This window comes from Lynx rufus, unplaced genomic scaffold (genome assembly GCF_022079265.1).
Source record: "Lynx rufus isolate CCGP_SWC_20201006 ecotype Redwood Valley unplaced genomic scaffold, mLynRuf1.p SCAF_2, whole genome shotgun sequence".
NCBI lineage: Eukaryota > Metazoa > Chordata > Mammalia > Carnivora > Felidae > Lynx > Lynx rufus.
In genome coordinates this window covers 198299570-198319866 of record NW_025814834.1, presented here as the reverse complement: position 1 = coordinate 198319866, position 20297 = coordinate 198299570, and the positions used below count along the sequence as shown (strand labels likewise).

Genomic DNA, 20297 nt, shown 5'->3' with positions numbered 1-20297 from the left:
AAACTAAGTGAAGGGGGGGGGGTCGAGGGAAACGACTCCCAGGTTTTCGCTAGGGTGGACCAGAGAACAATAAGGCCAAAGACAAATGAAAGCCCAATTTGGGACGCGTTGAATTTGAGCCGCCTGGGGGCCACTCAAGGATACAGTCCATCTCGCGCAGGAGCCGAGAGACGGTTCCGGTCCCCTCCCTCCGGCCTGAAGAGACGGTGGGAGAAGGCACGCAAGGGAAAAGCAGGAGGTGACTTCCCTCCCTCTGGGGTCTCCCGAGCAGCAGCTGCTGCAAGGGCGTAGGGGACCTAGAGACAAAGAGAGCGCGCAGGCACCGCCTTTGTCCGCGCGGCCCCTTTAAGAAGCGCGTTCCCAGCTTCCAGCCCGCCTTGTATGCAAATTTGGCGGCCAGGCGGGAGCGCGCGACTGATACCCGGGGACTAGGCTGCGGCGGTTAGTCCTCTCCCGGCCGCCGTCGCCTCCGACATATTGCCCGCAGGAGCTGCGGCGGCGGAGCGGAGAGCGCCGGGGGGAGGAGATGGGTGAGCGGAGCGGGTCCGGCTCGGCCGGGGAAGGGGCAGACGTGGGGGTCGGGATGGCCAAGCTGCTGATTGCTCCCCCACGCGGACAAGATCCCGGCGAGGGAAGGGGGAGGGGATGCGGGGCACAGAGGGGCCCCGCCCCCTCCTGTCGCTTTGCAGGGTGGGGCCTCGGTTATGGGGGCGGGGCATTGGCACGGTAGGCGGGGCTTCTAAAAGGGAGAGGGCCCATGGGGGCTTGGGCTTTGGTGAAGACCCGCTCACCTGGGTTAGAAGCGGGGACGGGGCGTAGCGGTAGGCGGGGCCTTACTGCTGGGGCGGAGCTCCTGGCTTCTAGGCGTTTGTTCGGGGGCGAACTTTCTGGGTTTTCGGGCTTTGCACGAGGGGCGGCGGGGCGAGAAGACCTTCCGGACCTAGGGAGCCCATTCTGGAGCCGCGCTTCTGGGCAAAGAGAGCTTTTATTGGCTTGTGGGCGCGTATTCTGGGCTGACAACTGTGTGTAGGCGGGGCTTCTGGGCCTAGGGGCTTTACGTGGGTGTAGAGCTTCTAAAGAGAGGAGAGTGGGTGTGGGCAGAGCTTTTGGACTGAAGGTGCATATGTGGGATGTTTTAAGCCAGGTGTGATAGTTAGTGTATGAACAGAGCTTCTGGGTTGGAGGCTGACTGGGGGCAGAGCTGGACAAGTACTTTTTGGAGACACGTGTGAGAAAACCTTCCGAGCTGGGAAGCTAGGCGAGTGCAGGCTCTGTTGCCATGAGGTGGTTTGAACAGGGCTGTAATTTTGATTAGGACTGGGGTGGTGCTTAGGACCTTTGTGCAGGGCTTTTGTGCAGGATGGTGCCTGGGAGTTTGGGCTACACTGACAAGCTTAGAGAAATAGGGTTTGGGTCCACAACCACAGCATTCTCCCAGAACCCACATCCTTGACCCTGTGCTCAGGTCCTGGTCCTGACCATGAAACCCCAGGATGGCTACTGAGCTGGATCTTGGGCTCTTGAGAAGAAGACCTCAAGGGTGCCCAGAATCAAAAGCCTAGAGAGGCTTATAGTATCTGAACAGGACAGCGTATGCCAGAGCTAAGAGCTCAAGCCTCAGACCCACAAATTACCCGTGACACAGTGTAAACTCAGTTTCCTAATCTGTGGGAAACCTATTTTGCTGGGTTCAGCCACTCATCAAGACAGACTTATAGAGCACTTAACTTTATGCTGGCCTCTGTGGTAGGGGGAGGGAATACACAGTGAAAAAGACAGCTAAGGTTAATGACCTCACTGACTTTCTGCTCTAGTGAGAAAGACAATACATATGTTAACAAGTGAATAAGATAAATTCTAAGACTGAATTGTGAAAAAAGTAGAAATAAGAGGGTTATGGGGGCCGATGCTTAAAAAATGGCAGTCAGGGGAGGGCTCTCCAGACATGATACAGCAATATAAGAGGTAGCAACAAGTTTGATTTGCTTAAGGAGAGAAAGGACAGGATGGCCGAAGCTTGGAGGCCAGGCAGGGAATGGGAGATGAGGTTGAAGCAGTAGGCAGGGGCCAGATCAGAGGTCTCTGTGATTAAATGATAAAACGAGACACCAGGTAACTGGTAGCCAGTATCATTGCTGTTATCCTTGATCTATGCCCTCCGGCTTGAGGATCTATTTTATGTTGAGTCCCACAGGAGGACGAAGAGGTCCCAACAGGACATCTTACTGTCGAAATCCACTGTGTGAGCCAGGATCGTCAGGGGGCTCTGGTGGGGGCCATACTTCCAGTTCATCAGTCACCAGTGTCCGCTCCCGCACCAGGTAAACCACCTCTGTGTCTTGCCCCTCACTGTGGGCTCACAGGGGCAATATGAACAAAGCTCTCTCTCACTGGGCTCTAGGATGTGATACCCCAGATCCCAGACGGGGGCTTAGAGTGCAGTGAGCAGCAAAAGACCCAGAGTGGTGGTCACTTGGGCAGATGCAGAGGGACATAGTATAGTAAGCCCAGTTACAGGATTCCACTTACAGTTCTGCTCCTGATTTTCTGGTGGCTTCAACAAGTTGTCTCCGTTCATTGGGCCTCCTTCTCCTCATCTGTAAAATAGATCTAATAATTCTTTCCTTCCTGGGGAATGTTGGAAAGCCTGAATGAGATTAGGGATAGGAAAAGTCTCTGTCGGCTCCTTCGTCTGACAGGCAGGATTCGGACTCCGTGTTTGCCTTGTGCTGCTTTTCTGACCCAACCTCACCATCCTTTGCCCCAGAAGCCCTTCTTGGTGGGGTTCTCAGGACAGCTCCTGATGTTTTTTCCCTCCCCACCTCCCAGGAGCAGTTCTGGGACGGGCCTCTCCAGCCCCCCTCTGGCCACCCAGACGGTCGTGCCCCTACAGCACTGCAAGATCCCCGAGCTGCCAGTCCAGGCCAGCATTCTGTTTGAGTTGCAGCTCTTCTTCTGCCAGCTCATAGCCCTCTTCGTCCACTACATCAACATCTACAAGACAGTGTGGTGGTATCCGCCTTCCCACCCGCCATCCCACACCTCCCTGGTAGGTGCCCAGCTAGGACCAGCTGTGTGCATGTGTGTGTGTGTGTGTGTGTGTGTGTGTGTGTGTGTGTATGACGTTTGGCTTCAGTTTAACACAGCTTACCGAGTGAGAGCCCTGTACATTTGGCCTCATGCCGGGCATAGAACATGTAGAAGGAACAGAAAATGAATGATTCCTGAACACTCACCCGAATTGCTCAGTACTGCATTAGGCGGTTCAAAGGTAGTGGAGATAAATCGGATAGATTTTGCCCAAAGGAAGGCAGAATCTTAAGTCCTGTGGGGGAGAAGAGCCACAGGCATACCTGGGTATTTTAAGGAGTGAAAAGATCTCCGTGTAGAAAGAGAGGTTCAGGGACCGGAGCATGGGTGATCAGAGCAACAGGGCTCACACACCACTCTCTTATCTCCAGGGACTGTCCCACTTCCCTCCTCTGGGTCCTGTTCTACTCCTCTAGGTAATTTCCTGGCCTGACTCAGCTAGAGACTTGTGAAGGTCGGAGAGTGGGGATAGTCCCTGTGGAAAGGACCGGGCGGGGGGGGGTGGGTTTGAAAAAAGCCCGTATATGGGCAGGGGGCCCACGTGACCCCCAGCCTCTGCCCCCTGACAGAATTTCCACCTGATCGACTTCAACTTGCTGATGGTGACCACCATCGTTCTGGGCCGCCGCTTCATTGGGTCCATCGTGAAGGAGGTGATTGGGTCCTAGAGGATGACCGGGGACTTGGGGACTCGCCTTTCCCCTGGGGGTACCAAGGAAACACGCCTAGCCCTTCAAGCCCAAGGCATTTTCCTTGGGGCTCCCTTTGAACTTGGTTGAAGAACATTACTCACATCCCCTTCCTCTTGGAGTTTCCTGGGCGCCAAGGAAAAGCATTCACCTTGCCAGGTTCTGTCCGGCCTGCTGCCCCATGGTTCCCTGGGTGGGATCACAGGTCACGCTGGGTGGGATTTGGGCACAGTCCCCGTGGCCTATCCAAGGCCCCATCCTGTCCTATCTCGCCCCGACCCAGGCTTCTCAGAGGGGGAAGGTCTCCCTCTTTCGCTCCATCCTGCTGTTCCTCACCCGCTTCACCGTTCTCACGGCAACAGGCTGGAGTCTGTGCCGCTCCCTCATCCACCTCTTCAGGACCTACTCCTTCCTGAACCTCCTGTTCCTCTGCTATCCGTGAGTACCCCTCACTCCACCCCTCACTGCCTAGCACCTGGCTCCTGACCTCTGCCCTGAGTGTGGCTGGGTCAGCAGGCCCCCATACCTGGAAGACTCATGGCAGGGCAGCAGCGATATCCTCTCACGTTGTCTGAGAACATCCCCCTGAGACTAAGGTGATTAGGTTTTTGCAGGAGCAGAAACTGAGACAGCAGGCCTAATTTACCCAAGGTGCCACCAAGGGGGAGGTCAGAATGGGACTCAGATCTGAGTGTATATGCCAAAGGAACAGTTCCTGATAGGGGTGCATGGGCTTTGTCTCCCTCTCTCTTTCTTCTCTCTCTGGTTCTTTCTCTGTCTTTTTTTGTATGTTAATGTTTATGTAATCTCTCGGTGCCTCCCCCAGGTCTGTGTGCATGCGAGCACCTGCGTGTGTGCATGTCTCTCTCTGTGTGGGTGTCTATGCATGAAGTGTGTGTGCATATCTACACGTCTATGCGTGTATGTCAGTCTTTGTGTTTGTTTTGCTCACTCACTCCATCTCACCAGAGCCCAGATTATTGAGGATGGAAAGACTGTCTGGAAAGAGCCCAGGACTTCCCCCTTCTGACCTAGAAGCGGGGAGAGCTTTGGCAAGATGTCCACGCTGGCTGTTCTTGGGGCAGGCTCCTGGCTGCCTGGGCATTTACAATCATTTCCCAACCCCTGGGCTTTCTGGTTCATGAACTTCCTCAGGCTGGGCCATTTCTGTGTCCCAGGAAGCTTCAGAGCGGGATACTCCTCCCTCTGTACCTTGCATGACCAAAAGGGCACTGTCATGGGAGGAGCCCCATCACACTTGTTTCAGTTATAACTAGTGTTAAATTATAAGAGTGACACATGTGTCATATAAAAACATTAAACTTTACAGAAGCTTTTAATGTAGAAAATGAAAGTCCTATATAACACCAGTCCTCCAGAAAACCATTATTTGCAGCATATCCTTCCAAATTTTTCTGTCCGAGCATACACACGTATACTTTTTTTTTTATTAACAAAAAAGGAATTAAACTATGCATGATATTGTACAATTTACTGCATTTTTTTGTATCATCATATAACTTGGTATTTTTCCATGGCGATACATACAGGTTTGCCTCATTTTTTTAAATAGCCTATAGTATTCCATTGTGTAGATTTTTCACAGTTGTATTTGTCTTCTATTGGTGCTCTTTTGAGGTGTTCCTAGCTTTCCCTATTGGAGACCGTGAGGTAGGGAACATTCTTTTGCATACATCTTTGCCCACTTGTCCAATATTTCTGTCAACAGGTTCCAAGAAGTAGAATGACTGTACTGAAAGGTGCAGTACATTTTTGATAGATGATAACAAATAGTTAGAGCCGTCAATAGTCGCCTTAATTTTCTCACTTTCTGGTTGCTATCCAGTGAATCCATTCTCTTTGGGTACAGGTATCATTTAGTATTCATACTTTGCCTTTTTTTTTTATTATTATTTAATGTTTAACTTTTTATTAACATAAGACATACATAGCCTAACAAATCAGTCCAGTAGTACTAAAAAGCTTATGATGAACAACAGCCTCCAACCCCACTTTTTCGCTTTTTATTTATTTATTTTTTAAGTGTATTCATTTCGAGAGAATGAGCACGAGCGGAAGAGGGGCAGAGAAAGAGGGAGAGAGAGAATCCCAAGCAGGCTGTGCACTGTCAGCACGGAGCCCGATGCGGGACTTGAACTCCTGTACCATGAGATCATGAGTTGAGCTGAAATCAAGAGTCAGACACATTTAACTGACGAGCCCCCCAGGCGCCCTACTTACTAACTTTTTAGTCCCACTTCTCCAAAGCGATCTCTCTCACTGTTTCTGACTTTCAGTGTTTTTTGAGTTACCTCCATAATTCTAGTATCTTTGTGCCTTTATTCCTTTCAAAAATTTATCATTGATTTTATAGCTGGATAATAGGTTTACATAGTAAAATTCAAAATGTATAAATGTGTGTAAAAATGTATAAGAATATAGAATGAAGAAGTCTCTCTTTGGCTCCTGTCTCTTAGCTACCCAGTTTCCCTTCCAAGAGGTAACCACCACCATTTCTGGTTTCTTGTATATCCTGGAAATAAATGTTTTATGCATATACAAGCACACCATACACACAAATACATACATTGATTCCCTTCAATGACAGGTGAAGATTTACTTAATTCACCCTTCCATCCATACTATTCCCAGTATTTGATAACTTACTATTTTTATTTTTCTATTGATTATCTTTTCCAATAATATCACTATGCCTGTATTTTTTATCTCATCAACAATAGTATCTTAATCCCTTTAATGTAGACAATAATGTTAAGAACTCTACCCTTCCACTTTTCCTCCCCTCTTCCTCCTCTCACTTCCTGGCAGCTATACTCTTATGTTGTTAAGTTTGACATTCACATTCTCCTATATAACCACATTTAAGTCTTCCATTCTTTGTTTAAGGTTAATTCTAAAAGCTAAAAAGCAATAAGTAGCCTTGATGTTATTATGAATATGAAAATACCATTCACTTCAGGACCAAGTAGTGTGCATAGATAACGTTCCTTCTCTGTGGTTACTGAGTTATAATCTTGGACCTCTTAAAAAAAGAAAGTTCTTCATGTCAAAGTCAAATGGTTTCTCTTTTCTTACATTCCATCAATTGCTTAAAATCATGCCACATTTTAGTTTGCTTCGTATTTAGATTGTAACTTTCTAATACAGGCTCTTTTTTTTTCCTTGGAGTTCTAATTGCCTTTCTTTTTTCTTGTTGACAAAAGAGTGATGGGCCTTCAACATATCCTCAAGTTTATCCAGCCTCTCAATCATGCTACCTGTTGCCTGGAGTCCATTTTTCCCCCTAAAGACATCCTTCCTGGAGCCTTCCATCCTCCTGCTCCAGTCTGGAGTGGTTGCTCTTTAGGCCTGCTGTACAGCTCTCAGCCTGGGACTTCCCTTCGCTGCCCTCCTGGGTTGGATCCACTGTTTCCTGGATCCCATGCCTTCTTTCTTGGTTTTCTCCCTTATTTTGCTGGAGCGCGTTATCAGGTAATTTCCTTAACAATGGGTGTGGGAGGTATATACATTTAGAGGCCTTGCATGTCTAAAAATGTCTTTATTCTGCCTTCATACTTGATTGATAGTTCAGCTAAATGTAGATTGCTAAGTTCAAATTCATATTCTCCCAGAAGTCTGAAGATACTATTCCATTGTCTCTAGCATCCAGTGAGAAGTCTGATGCCAGTTTGATTCCAGTTCCTTTGTAGATGACTTGTTTTTTCCTTTCTAAAAGCTTTTAGAGGTAGCCTGTTTGTCTTTTGATTAGTTGAAATTTTATAAGGAGGTGTCTGGTGTGGGACTTTCATCAGTCATCGTATCCGTACTCTAGGACTTTTTAACCTGGAGATTTGGCTATTTCTTCAGATCAGGGAAATTTTCTCCTATTATTTCTTTGATAATATTTTCCCTTCCATTTTTTCTATTTTGTCTAGGACTTCTGTCCTTAAGGTGGTAGACCTCATAGAGTGATCATCTGTTTCTCTTATATTTTCCCTCATATTTTTCATCGCTCTCCCTTTCTCCACCCCCCCATCCCCGTCTTTCTTCCTCTCTGTCTCTCTCCCCCCTCTTTCTCCTCTCTCTCTTTTTTTACTTTGCCTTTAGGGAGATTTTCTCAACTTTATCTTCCAGCTTTTTTATTGAGTTTTTCAGCAGTCAAATTTTTTATCTCTCAGACCTCTTTCTTGTTTTCTGATTGTCCTTTTCTCATAGCATTCTGTTCTTGTTTTAAAAATCTCTCATGGGGGCGCCTGGGTGGCGCAGTCGGTTAAGCGTCCGACTTCAGCCAGGTCACGATCTCGCGGTCCGTGAGTTCGAGCCCCGCGTCAGGCTCTGGGCTGATGGCTCAGAGCCTGGAGCCTGTTTCCGATTCTGTGTCTCCCTCTCTCTCTGCCCCTCGCCCGTTCATGCTCTGTCTCTCTCTGTCCCAAAAATAAATAAACGTTGAAAAAAAAAGTTTAAAAAAAAATAAATAAATAAATAAAATCTCTCATGTACCCTCAATTTTGTCTTTCCACTGGGGTCGATCTTTCGTTTCCTGCTGCTAGGTTTCTAAGCATCGTTAGTTTCTTCAGTTGTCTCTTTACACTTACAAATGAAGGACTGAGTAGGTTGGAGCACACTTCCTCTCCCTCTGCCATTGTATATATGAGTGGGAGCTTTGGCCAGGGATTCTAACTATAAGAGCAGGACACACAGACTGGCAGACTTTGCTTTAGGATAAGTGAGTTGTGCGCCCCCATTGGCCAGAAACCAGGGTGAGGGGGTTACCCTAGGATGCCCCCATTAGAGATCTCAGTTCTCCCCAGGGTAGTTTATTCACATTCTTTACAGAAGAATCCTTCAGGGTAGATTGTGTGAGGTGAATAAGAGAATAAATGGACTGACTCTTATAAATAAATACAGATCTTTGTTTAATCCCATTTGTTCAGTCCTGCTGCTCACTTCTACCCTTTATCAGATGTGTCTGCTTCAAGCCAGAGTCTCTCTTGGGTCACTGGGCAGATAAGCTCCTACCCCCAGTACAGCCCTCGCAGCATATTCTAGACCTACGCCATCCAGTTGAGCAGCTTCCAGCTACCTGTTATTATTGAACATTTGAGAGAAGTTAGTTTGAATTGAAGTGTGTTGTTGTAAGTGTGAAGTACGCATCAGATTCTGAAGGCTTAGTGCAAAAAAAGAAAGTAAGTAAAAATCTCATTGGTAAATAATGATGCCATGTTGAAATGATAATATTTGGCATATATTGGGTTAAGTAGAGCATTAACATTAATTTCATTTTTTTCAAAGTGGCTACCAGAAAATTTCAAATTACATACGTAATTCTCATTATATTTCTGTTGGACAGCGTGGCTCTATTGATGGCTTCCTTCCTCCTCTGTCAACATGTTTCCCTCTGCTTTCTAAATTTGTCAAAATCGCTTGTGAACCAATAACCCCATTCCCATTCTTTTTGCTGATATGAATTTATTGCCTACTTTTATACGGTCACGTCTTGAGTGGAGAGGGTGAGAGGGAATCAGCCATCTTGCAGTGAAGCTGCTTCTAACTTGTGACCCGTGGAGCAGTCACTTGCTGTTGCCAAATAACGTAATTGTATCTGCAGTCCTCCTTAGAGGCAAAACCAGGGAGATTCTTGAGTAGTTGCCCTTAAATTTGAGTCTGAATCCCTTGTATCACCCTGATCCTATCAGTGCTCCACTCCTTCGTTCCCACAGGGTATCCTGAAGAATATTTTGGGAGTCCCATTACAGTCTTCTTTTCTGTCTCTCTTTTCTAAGCAAAATCCTAAGACAGAATCCCTGGTCTCTCTTTTCTAAGCAAAATGTTATGGATCTACTTTGGGTCAAACACCATGCTGGGTGTTGTTACAAGGTTTGAAAGAGGGTATTTATGAAAACACTAGGTGTAATACCTGAGTGTAGAGAATCAGTACAAGCTATGTAATTTAAAGCAAATTAAGGAAACTGAGGCTCATAGAGATGAAATAACTTGCCCTAAATCAGAGTGCTAGTCAATAGCAGAGCTGGGATTTTAATCCTGGCCTGTTTGACCCTAACGGTTATGCTGCTGACCACAGTTCTCAAAGTAATCTTACTTAACCTTATACCAGGGAGAATGGTAGCATCCCCATTTAAAAAAAAATTTTTTTTAACGTTTATTTATTTTTGAGACAGAGAGAGACAAAGCATGAACGGGGGAGGGTCAGAGAGAGAGAGACACAGAATCTGAAACAGGCTCCAGGCTCTGAGCTGTCAGCACAGAGCCTGACGCGGGGCTCGAACTCACGGATTGCGAGATCATGACCTGAGCCGAAGTCAGCTGCCCAACCGACTGAGCCACCCAGGCGCCCCTAGCATCCCCATTTTATAGACCAGAAAGCAAAAACCCAAAAAGGCCAACTGCTTACCCAAGGATACTCATGTATTCCTTCTTGGAACATCAGGAAAAAGGAAGAAAAACGCTACTCTGGGGAAGAAAATGTAGCATTCTCATTGGCCCTAACTCGTAGGGGCAGCCCAGGGACGTTTCTGGGGCTGTGTCTGAGGACCTGGGGAAATTGACAAGCCCCAAGCTGAAAAAAGGAACGCCTCGAAATAGCACCTACTACACTGTTCCATGGACACGTGCTAGGCTAACTTAGCTACTTTTTTCCCCCTACATATTTATTTATACTTAAAGTAATCTCTATGCCCAATGTGGTACTTGAACTCACAACCCCAAGATCAGGAGCTGCATGCTTTACCAACTGAGCCAGCCAGGCACCCTGGCACTTAGCTACTTTCTATAATTATCTACTCTCCTGGCCTTTAGGTCTATCTAGTTCTCTCCTCAAAAGATACCAGTCATACACTCAAAATACCCCACACTGAGTAGCACCAACCCTAAGGGTACTACTCAGGGAAAGGGATTTGTACTGTTCAAGGGCCCATTTCAGTGTTTGGCACATAATAGGCACATGGTAAATAGTGTCCCTGAACTGCTTTCCTCCACAAGCTGAAAAGCTGCCTTTAATGTATGCAGCCGTAACAACTTAGACCTCTTGGGGTACCGCGTCCGTGTTTTGTTTTGTTTTGTTTTGTTTTGTTTTGTTTTCTTTAAGCTCTGTGCTGAGTGCGGGGCTCGAACTCACATCCCTGAGATCAAGCGCTGCATGCTCCACCGACTGAGCCAGCCAGGCACCCCTTGTACCTTTTTTTTTAACTAATGAATTACTCTTAGTATTTGTTGATTATGCGTCTTGGTCTTTGGTACCAGACAGTTCTGAGTTTGAATCCCAGCTCTATTGCTTCCTTATCATTGGGTAAATTTTGGGAATCCGCTTCACTTCTCTGAGCCACAGCTTTCTCAAAAGGGTACAAAATAACCATACCTAATGCATAGTGTTCTCAGGAGACACAAAAGAAGAGAACGTGTGTGAGGCACTTAGTACAGTGTCTAGAGCATGGAGTGTGCCTAAGGAATGTGGGCTGTTAGGATCACCGTTGGTCAGCAATAGACTGTGAGGCAGGGCCTTGTCTCCTACTTCCTCCTTTGTTCCCGACGCTCGGCACAGTGCTTGGCCTGCACTCAATGCTAATACGTGTGTTGAATGTCTTACCGGAGGATGGCTATATAGAAGGATGGGTAAATTCTCTCCTCTGAGCAGCCGGGAGAGCTAAGGCCCAGGGAGGAAAGAAGATTCCCTCCGTGGGTAAAGATTGGGATCGTGGCCCATGGGCAGGCCTACCCTCACCACTGTCTTCCCCAGCAGGTTTGGGATGTACATTCCGTTCCTGCAGCTGAACTGTGACCTGCGCAAGACAAACCTCTTCAGCCACATGGCCTCTGTGGGTCCCCGGGAGGCGGTCAGTGGCCTGGCACGGAGCCGAGACTACCTGCTGACGCTGCGGGAGACGTGGAAGCAGCACACGCGGCAGCTGTACGGCCCAGATGCCATGCCCACCCACGCCTGCTGCCTGTCCCCCAGCCTCATCCGCAGCGAGGTAGAATTCCTCAAGATGGACTTCAACTGGCGCATGAAGGAAGTGCTGGTCAGCTCCATGCTGAGTGCCTATTACGTGGCCTTTGTGCCTGTCTGGTTTGTGAAGGTACGTAGCTCAGCCCGTGGGGTGGGGGTGGGAGGGGAGCTGCCCCGCAGGAGCCCTCCCCCTTGCATAAATAACTGGACCGTTTTTGACAAGATTCCCATCTGTTCTCTTGAGGGCTAGAGTGACCGCTACCTCGATTTTAGAGTAGAGAGCACAAGGCTCCCTGAAAGGGAGTGGCCTGCGCAAGGTCACCCAGCCAATGATTGGGACATGATATTGCTGTTCATAATACTTGATTGATAACAAAAAGCAGTGATGTTGTATTTCACTGTGGCTGTTTTGGCACAGGCATGTCACAATGTCCAGCTTCATCAGTAAGTAGGAAAGCCAGGATTCATCCAGACCTGAATGACTCCAAAAGCCTGTGCCTTCTCTCTTGCTCGTCTGGCCTTCTGGGAAGGTACCTCCCCAGCTGACAGTAGGCTGGAAACATTTCTCCAGGGGTAGACTGCGCTGAATGATTTGAGGCTGAGAGGACATAATATTTCTTGAACACCTACAATGTGCTAGAGCTTTCAGGAGTGTGATAATCCCCCTAACGCCTCTCATAGGTGGTTGGTAGCTATTCTTATCCTCATTTAACAGATGAGGCAGCTAGAACACAGAGAAGTGAAATGGTTTGCCCAGCATCACATAGTTAATAAAGCAGCAGAGTCAAGATTTGAACTGATGTCTGTTGGACCCCGGAGTCTATGCTCTGGCTCAGAGTCGTAGGCAGCGGGAACAGTTTTTATGTAAGAGGAGCTTGTGGAGAACTGAGTAGTGGGCACAGGGTCTAAGCCCATGATTAAGCCTTCTTCGTTAGGTATTTGATCCTTGGTCTCAGGCCCCCACTGAGGGCTGTCCTGGTTTCCGAGGCAGACAGAATCAGGGAAGGGGGAGGGAGGGAGGCCATTATGGACATCCCAGGCCTTAACCCACCACCCCCTGCCCCCAGAACACGCATTATTATGACAAGCGCTGGTCCTGTGAGCTCTTCCTCCTGGTGTCCATCAGCACCTCAGTCATCCTCATGCAGCACCTGCTGCCTGCCAGCTACTGTGACCTACTGCATAAGGCCGCTGCCCACCTGGGCTGCTGGCAGAAGGTGGACCCAGCGCTGTGCTCCAACGTGCTGCAGCACCCGTGAGTCGCCCTGCCCTTCTCTGCCCAACCCCGGCCCTCCTGGTCAGTGTCTGGAGTTAGTCCCCTCCTCCATCACCAACTCATTCATTCAGTCAGCAGGTGGTTGTTGAGCACATCTGGTGTGCTGGGCCTTGTGGCCAGAGGAGGGTATCGCAGGACCCAAGGCAGACATGTCCTCTGTCCTTAGGTAACTTGCGGTGTGCTGGAGATGTGAGGAGGCCAGGCAGTAAATTCACAGACTCGTTGACTTTCTCATTCGCTGACTGTTCTTTATCCAGCTCGTTGACCAATATGCTCTTGCATTCATCCATTGCTTCTCTCCTTCTGTCCCTTGCTCACTCATCCATTCAATCATTAGGTCACCTCCTTTCCAGCAGGCATTTACCTCTACCGAAGCCATAACCAGCCTGGTGCTATGTATTGGACAGAGGAGCTTAGACTTTGACCTACAGGCAGAGGGGGACTGGGGGGGTTTTGAACAGTGAAGGAACCCATTCCATCTGTCTGGTCAGAGGATATGTGCTGTGTTAGCCCTGACCGTGGTTATGGTGAGCCCTGGCCAGGGAAGCAGAGCCACAGGGAGGAAATGACTGAGACAAGGTCCTTGAGGAGTTCACAGTCTGGTGGGGGTGACAGCCGTACACAAATTGTTAGGATGATGGGCCGAAAGAAGCCCAGCTGCAGGACGGCCCTGCAGAGGCAGAAGTCACCTGCTCAGGAGCCCTGAGGTGCTGGGCCGGCCTCCCCTCAGCCTGGCTCGTCCTTCATGGTGCCTTTACCGCAGTACTTTTCGCCCAGGTTACCCTAATTTTCCTGCCTGCTTTCCCCCAGTAGACCGGAAGCTCCTTCAGGCTGGGCCCACCTGAATCTTATCTGAGCCGTGGGCCGAGCACAAGGTGTGGCAGAGAAGAGGCCCCCAGACAGATTTGTAGGGGTAGGCCCACCAAGAAGCAGAGATGCAAAGGAAGGCCGCAGAAGCCAAGCTTCCTGACGTTGGCTGTCAATGCTAGTTAGGGACCCTCCCAGGCTCTGTCCAGGTGGTCCAGGAAAGGGGATGAAGATTGCCAAATGGGCTCAAAGGGGGCTCGACTTAACCATAGCCTCTGAGGGGAGCGAGGAGTAGAAAGATAGAATATAGCTAAGGGGCACCTGGGGGCCTCAGTTGAGTGTCTGACTCTTGATTTTGGCTCAGGTCACGATCTTAGTGGGGTCATGGGATGGGACCCAGCATTGGACTCCACGCAGACTGTGGAGTGTGCTTAAGATGCTCTTTCTCTCTGCCCCTCTCCCCTGCTTATGTGTATGCGCGCTCTCTCTCTCTCTCTCCCCCCCAATAAAAAAATAAAAATATAAAATGAGAAAAATAAGAATATAGCTGAACATGAGGGAGGTACCTGTCTGTAGCTCACCGTGGTCCACAGAGAAGACCCAGGCTCCTGCACATGGCTTCCCAGCCGCTACACTGGGTCCTGTCAGCCTTTTCTACCTCATCTCTTACCATGCCTCCACTCATACTCTGCCTTAGCCAAACCAAACTGCTTCAGATCCTCAAATTCTATATGCATGTGTGTATCCAGGGTTTTGCACATGATGCTTGTTTTGCCTGGAACACCCTTTCCAATTCTCTTCCTGATTAATTCCTATGCATTCCTTAGCACTTTGCTTTCCTCCAGGAACACTTTCCTCACCACCCAGGATGGGTTTGGCGCCCCTCCCCTGTGTTCCCACAGCCCCATAATATCATGATCACTGCACCTAACACTCTGCTGTGTTTGCTTAGTTACTTGGCTGTTATTCCAGGAGTAAAGCTCCCGGTCGTCAGGGTCCTTGCCTGTCAAGTACTCAGCCATCTCACTCCCAGAGTGCCTGGCTTATAATAGGGCCACAGTAAATTTTTGTGGTTCGTGTCTAGTCTTTTTATAAGGTAAAATTTACATATAGTGAAATGCATAGATCTTAAAGTGTATAATTCTTTGAGTTTTGATAGTCATATATACCCACGTAGCCCACATCGAATCAAGATGTAGAACATTTCCAGCCTCTGAAAATTTCCTCCTAGCTTTTGCCAATGACCGCCCCCTCACCACCACCACCCAGACAACTATTTTTCTACATTCCTTCAAAACTAACCATAAGGGGGGTGCCTGAGTAGCTCAGTTGGTTGAGCATCTGACTCATGATTTCTGCTCAAGTCATGATCCCAGAGTCGTGGGATCAAGCCCCACATCGGGCTCCATGCTGAGCATGTAGCCTGCTTAAGATTCTCTCTCTCGGGGCATCTGAATAGCTCAGTTGGTTGAGCATCTGACTTCGGCTCAGGTCATGATCTCACGGCTCATGGGTTCGAATCCCCAATCGGGCTCACTGCTGTCAGCACAGAGCCCGCTTTGGATCTTCTGCCCTCCTCTTTCTCTGTCCCTTCTCTGCTTGCATTCTCTCTTTCAAAAGTAAATAAATCTCAAAAAAAAAAGATTCTCTCTCTCTCTCTCTCTCGGGGTGCCTGGATGGCTCAGTTGGTTAAGTGTCCCAACTCATGATTTTGGCTCAGGTCATGATCTCACGATTCGTGAGATCAGGCCCCACATGCTTGGGATTCTTTCTCTGCCCCTCCCCTGCACACACTTTCTCTCTCAAAATAAAAATAAATAAACATTTTAAAAAAAGATTCTCTCTCTCCCTCTGTCCTTCTCCCTCACTCATGCGTGTACACATGCTCGTGTTCTCTCTCAAAAAAAAAAAAAAGATTTTTTTTAATAAATAAACTAACCATAGGTTAGTTTTGGCTGTTCTACAAGTTCATGTAAATGAAATCTTGGGTTCAGTTTCTTTTTCATTCAGCACATCCCTGTGAGTTTCATCTGTGTTATTAGGTATAATGTGATAGCTGGTTTTTCTTTTTTGTTTTCTTTTTTTTTAAGTTTTATTTTTTTATTTCTGGGGGGGGGCAGAGAGAGAGAGGGAGACGCAGAATCTGAAGCAGGCTCAGACACAGGGCTCAAACCCACAAGCCGTGAGATCATGACCTGAGCTGAAGTCAGACGTTTAATCAGCTGAGCCACCCAGGTGCCCCTCTTTTTGTTTTTTGTTTTGTTTTGGTTTGGTTTATTTTGAGAGAGAGTACCATGCAAGCAGGGAAGGGACATAGGGAGAGGGAGAGAGAGCATCTCAAGCAGGCTCCATACCTGGCACGGAGCCTGATGCGGGGCTGGCTCTCACAACCCTGAGATCCTGACCTGAACTGAAATCAAGAGTCAGACACTTAACTAACTGAGCCACCCAGGTGCCCTGATAACTGGTTTTTAAGTGAATGAATCAACAGGGTAGGAATGAGATAGAGTTTTTTGTAGACAGCAATTCTCTGTCCTCTGGCCCAGGACCCCGGGAGTCCCTGTGATATCTGGCAGAACACTGGAAGAATTGGAAGATCCCACCATCTCAATCACATGCTTATTGAAGTCCCTCTGTGCCAGGCCTTGTGCCATGCCCTGAGGTCGTAGAGATGAATTGTATACCATCTCTTCCGTCAAGGGTTCCCAGATTAGTGAGGAATACAGGGAAATACGTAAGTGATAAAACACTGGGGAAAGTGGACCAGTAGCAGGAGATTCAGGGAGCAGTTGAAGAATGATGAACTCTGTGGGGAGTTTGAGGAAGGCTTTCTGGAGGATCCTGAGTTTGGAAAGAGCTCGCCAGAAGGATACGGCATCAGGAAGTGCAGTTCAGTCGGAGGGAGAGACTTGCGCAGAGACATGAAACAGTAAGCTGTGCTGGAGGAATTAGAGACAGTTCTGAATGGCTTGTGCCTGGGCTGTGTGGTGGGAGTCACGGAAGGGCCTCAGCGGCAACACCACATCCTTGGGGACTTGACTCCGAGAGCACTGAAAACACTTAAGGGGGTTCGAGCAGAGAATAGGCTCAGCTTGGTGTTTTACAAAGACCACTCGGGCAGCTGTGTAGTAGACCAGCTGGAGGCTAGAGGTTAAGAGCAGGTGAGGAAAATGCACCCGAAGAGGGAAAAGGGTTTTCTGGACAGTCTCTCAGACATGAATGACAACCCTAGACCCTCTGCCTCCCAGTGCAGTGAATTTCTCATGATTGTTACCCCATTTTACAGAGGAGGCAGCTGAAACCCAGAAAAGGAAAGTCACTGTGTCTAAATGATAGAAATGGGAGTCGGGGGCCCTGGTGATCACGCCAGGCCCAGGCTTCTGGTACCCCCTTTTGTGGGTGAGCTGGGCATAAGGGGCACTGTTGGGCTGTGCCTCCAGGTGGACGGAAGAATGCATGTGGCCGCAGGGCGTGCTGGTGAAACACAGCAAGAACGTCTACAAGGCAGTGGGCCACTACAACGTGGCTATCCCCTCTGACGTCTCCCACTTCCGCTTCCACGTGAGTCTCCTCCCCTGGGAAGGAGGGGTGGGGCCTGATCTGGAGAGCAGGAGGATCCCGGACGGGAAGGTGATGTCCTAGCAAGAGACAGCTATTTTCAGCATTTCCCAAATCCAGCGGAAACTACACACTGTGCAGCACAAGGACAGCCATACCAGTGGTGACTTCATAAGTGCAGCTCACTTGGTAGCTGATCCTTGAAAACATCGGGTGGAGGCGGGAGGATGATACAATAAAAGAAGAGGTTCTCAGTGGCGAAAATAAGAACTATCCCCATTCCATATGGTGCGCCAGGCACAGTGGTAAGCAGTTGCCATGCAGCCTCCGTGCAGTCTTCACCTGTGTGTGAGAGAAACACCACGGCTCTCCCCATTTTCCGAGACTGAAATTGGCTCAGAGGGTCTAACTCGTTCAAGGGTGCCTTGCTCGGAAACTTGGGATCTGATGGTCATGACTCCTGGACTCAGCATTATGGAAAGGGTTGCTCAAAATCATTGAGGCTAGTGGTCTCCATTTTATTTACTTATTTTACTCTCAAAAGCCTTTTTTCCAACACAGTCATAGACTGAAGTCTGGTATATAGGACCTCCTGGCACTACTCTATTTGAAAGAGTTGGGACTCCCTTCAATTCCCACTCACCACTGCTATAGCCCCTAAAAGACCTCCTCAGAACCCAGGGTTCCAAGGAACACAGTTTGAGGAATCATTGATCTGTGTCATCTCTTCACGGTAGAGCAACCCGAGGCCCCGACAGGAAAGGGACTTGCCCAAGGTCCTGTAGCCTGTCAGGTTCAGAACTGAGCCTGGCATGCTGGTTTCTTGGACTCCCATTCCCTGCCACTTCTCTTCCCATCCTTTAAGTAGCTCTTGAGGTCAGGTACCTTGGTCCCTGCAGAATTGAAATTCCCTAAGACGTTGATTGCACTTTGGAATGGATGAGAACATTTTTCTCGAGTCCCCACACTCTGTCTTCCTTTGTAAATACCAGGTCAGAGTGAGGTGTCGCCACATGCCCTAGAAGCTTCTGGCCTAGATCAGGATGCTACCCATGAAGAAGTGGGTTTCTCAGACTGTAGAGTCTATGATGACTTTCCATGCCTGTGTCGTAAGATTCTAATTTGTTCAGGCCTGACTATACCCAGGAGGATCACATATAAAAAGGTGTCGATTATAGACCAGAAAAGGTTTGAGGGAGTAAGTGAAACCTCTCAAGAAAAGCTTCCCGGAAAAGAAACACCACAGGCAGAGGTGGAGAGGTGGCAAAGTCCGTGCCCAACCTCACAGTCTTCCTCTCCATCCAAGTCTGCATGGGGCCCCCAGAGCTTGTCCCCTTCCCTGGCCCACCCTAAACCCCCATCCGGGAGGCAGGTTTCTCGAACATACTTTCCAGTCCCTGTCTACCCTTTCCTGGGCAGTTCTTTTTCAGCAAACCCCTGCGGATCCTCAACATCCTTCTGCTGCTGGAGGGTGCTGTCATTGTCTACCAGCTGTACTCCTTAATGTCCTCTGAAAAGTGGCACCAGACGATCTCCCTGGCGCTCATCCTCTTCAGCAACTACTATGCCTTCTTCAAGCTGCTGCGGGACCGCTTGGTATTGGGCAAGGCCTACTCCTACTCGGCCAGCCCCCAGAGGGACCTGGACCACCGGTTCTCCTAAGCCCCAGGGTGACCCCAGGGACAGCATCCAGGCTTCAGCCAGGAGCTCTCTGGGAAGGGGCTGTTGGGGAGGGTTGGGTGAGGGAGCAAAAAAACACAAAAACAGACAAAAAAAAATTGACCAGAGCTTTGTATTTTTGTTACATACTGTTTCTTTCTTTGATAATTGATGTGATTATGAGGGGGGAAAAAAGTCCTATTTTTATACTCCCATTAAGCCTGTGTGTCCTGTGTTTCTTTCCCTTCTTGCCTGTCAGGCAGAGAGCAGAGGTTAGGATTCTGGGCCAGGAAGCCCTGTGTGTGGCTTCTGGGGTCCTTATGGGTCCTGCCTTCTCCAGTGGAGAGGAAATGAGACACCAGAAGTCATGGTGTTTACCGCTGGCTGAATGCTGTGTATCAGACATTACTCTCATGTGTATTATAAGCCTTGTTTCAATCCAACTTTTATGTCAACCCTAGGAGGTAGGTACTGTCACTCTAATTCTATAGGTGAATAACAAGCTCAGAGAGCTATAGCGACTTGCCGAAGGTAACACAGCAGCCAAAAAACCCTCCCAAAAGACAACACCACTATCCTCTCAAAATGTGATGTCCTGATTCTCTCAGCATGCAGTCACTGAGACCCTGCTCTGTGTCAGGTGCTATGGTAGACAGGACGCCAAGACAGAAACAGACAGGTCACACTACACTGGGATGGGTGTTAACAGTTACAGGACAGCAGCACAGGAGAGAGCATGTTTAATGCTCTAAGAATTTCTTGAAGGAGGGGACAGTCTGAGTTGTCAGGCACTTTCTAGGTGGGCAAACTGGGGGAAAGTCACTTCAAGCAGAGTAAAGGAGACATGTAATACATGTAAGATTTGGAACATTCTGGTGTATTTGGGGCAGGTAAGCAGAATGGTTCCTAGAGCAGGAAGGATAGGGAACAAGGGGTGGGGGTGGGGTGGAGCTGGAAAATTTTGCAGGAGATGGATCAGGGTGGACCAATGGTTCTAGGCCAGGGAGGGTGTGTAAGCAAGGTCAAGCGCTAGAGTGGAAACAAAGCTGCTTGGAGGACCACCTGGCTCTTACTGGACAGGCTAGAGGGCTCACACTGGGAAAAAAGGACAGTCATAGCCACTCGTCTACTCTGTTTCCTGAGCCCTTTTTGGCCACAGGATATGCAGATGAGTCTGTGGCGGTGTATGGGAGACAAATATTGCAACAAAAACTTTTTGGTGTCTGTTGAGGAAGGCATCATACTAGGTAAACAT

The 20297-nt window shown here is 48.5% G+C and overlaps 1 protein-coding gene across 5 annotated transcripts; it reads left to right on the top strand.

Moving 5' to 3' along the window:
• Positions 1-427: 427 nt before the first annotated feature.
• Positions 428-19261, top strand: TMEM39B (transmembrane protein 39B). Of its 5 annotated transcripts, none has more exons than XM_047084810.1 (9): positions 428-530; positions 2195-2321; positions 2830-3049; positions 3660-3743; positions 4063-4217; positions 11536-11872; positions 12810-12997; positions 17266-17386; positions 18803-19261. In XM_047084810.1, the coding sequence occupies exons 1-9, from the start codon at positions 527-529 to the stop codon at positions 19043-19045; spliced, it is 1479 nt and encodes a 492-aa protein (XP_046940766.1). In that variant the 5' UTR covers positions 428-526; the 3' UTR covers positions 19046-19261. The 5 variants fall into 5 exon arrangements, with proteins under 5 accessions (XP_046940766.1, XP_046940770.1, XP_046940768.1 ...); XM_047084814.1 differs by lacking the exon at positions 428-530 and adding an exon at positions 743-821; XM_047084811.1 differs by lacking the exons at positions 428-530; positions 2195-2321 and adding an exon at positions 3462-3506 and having other exon boundaries at positions 2983-3049.
• Positions 19262-20297: the final 1036 nt, after the last annotated feature.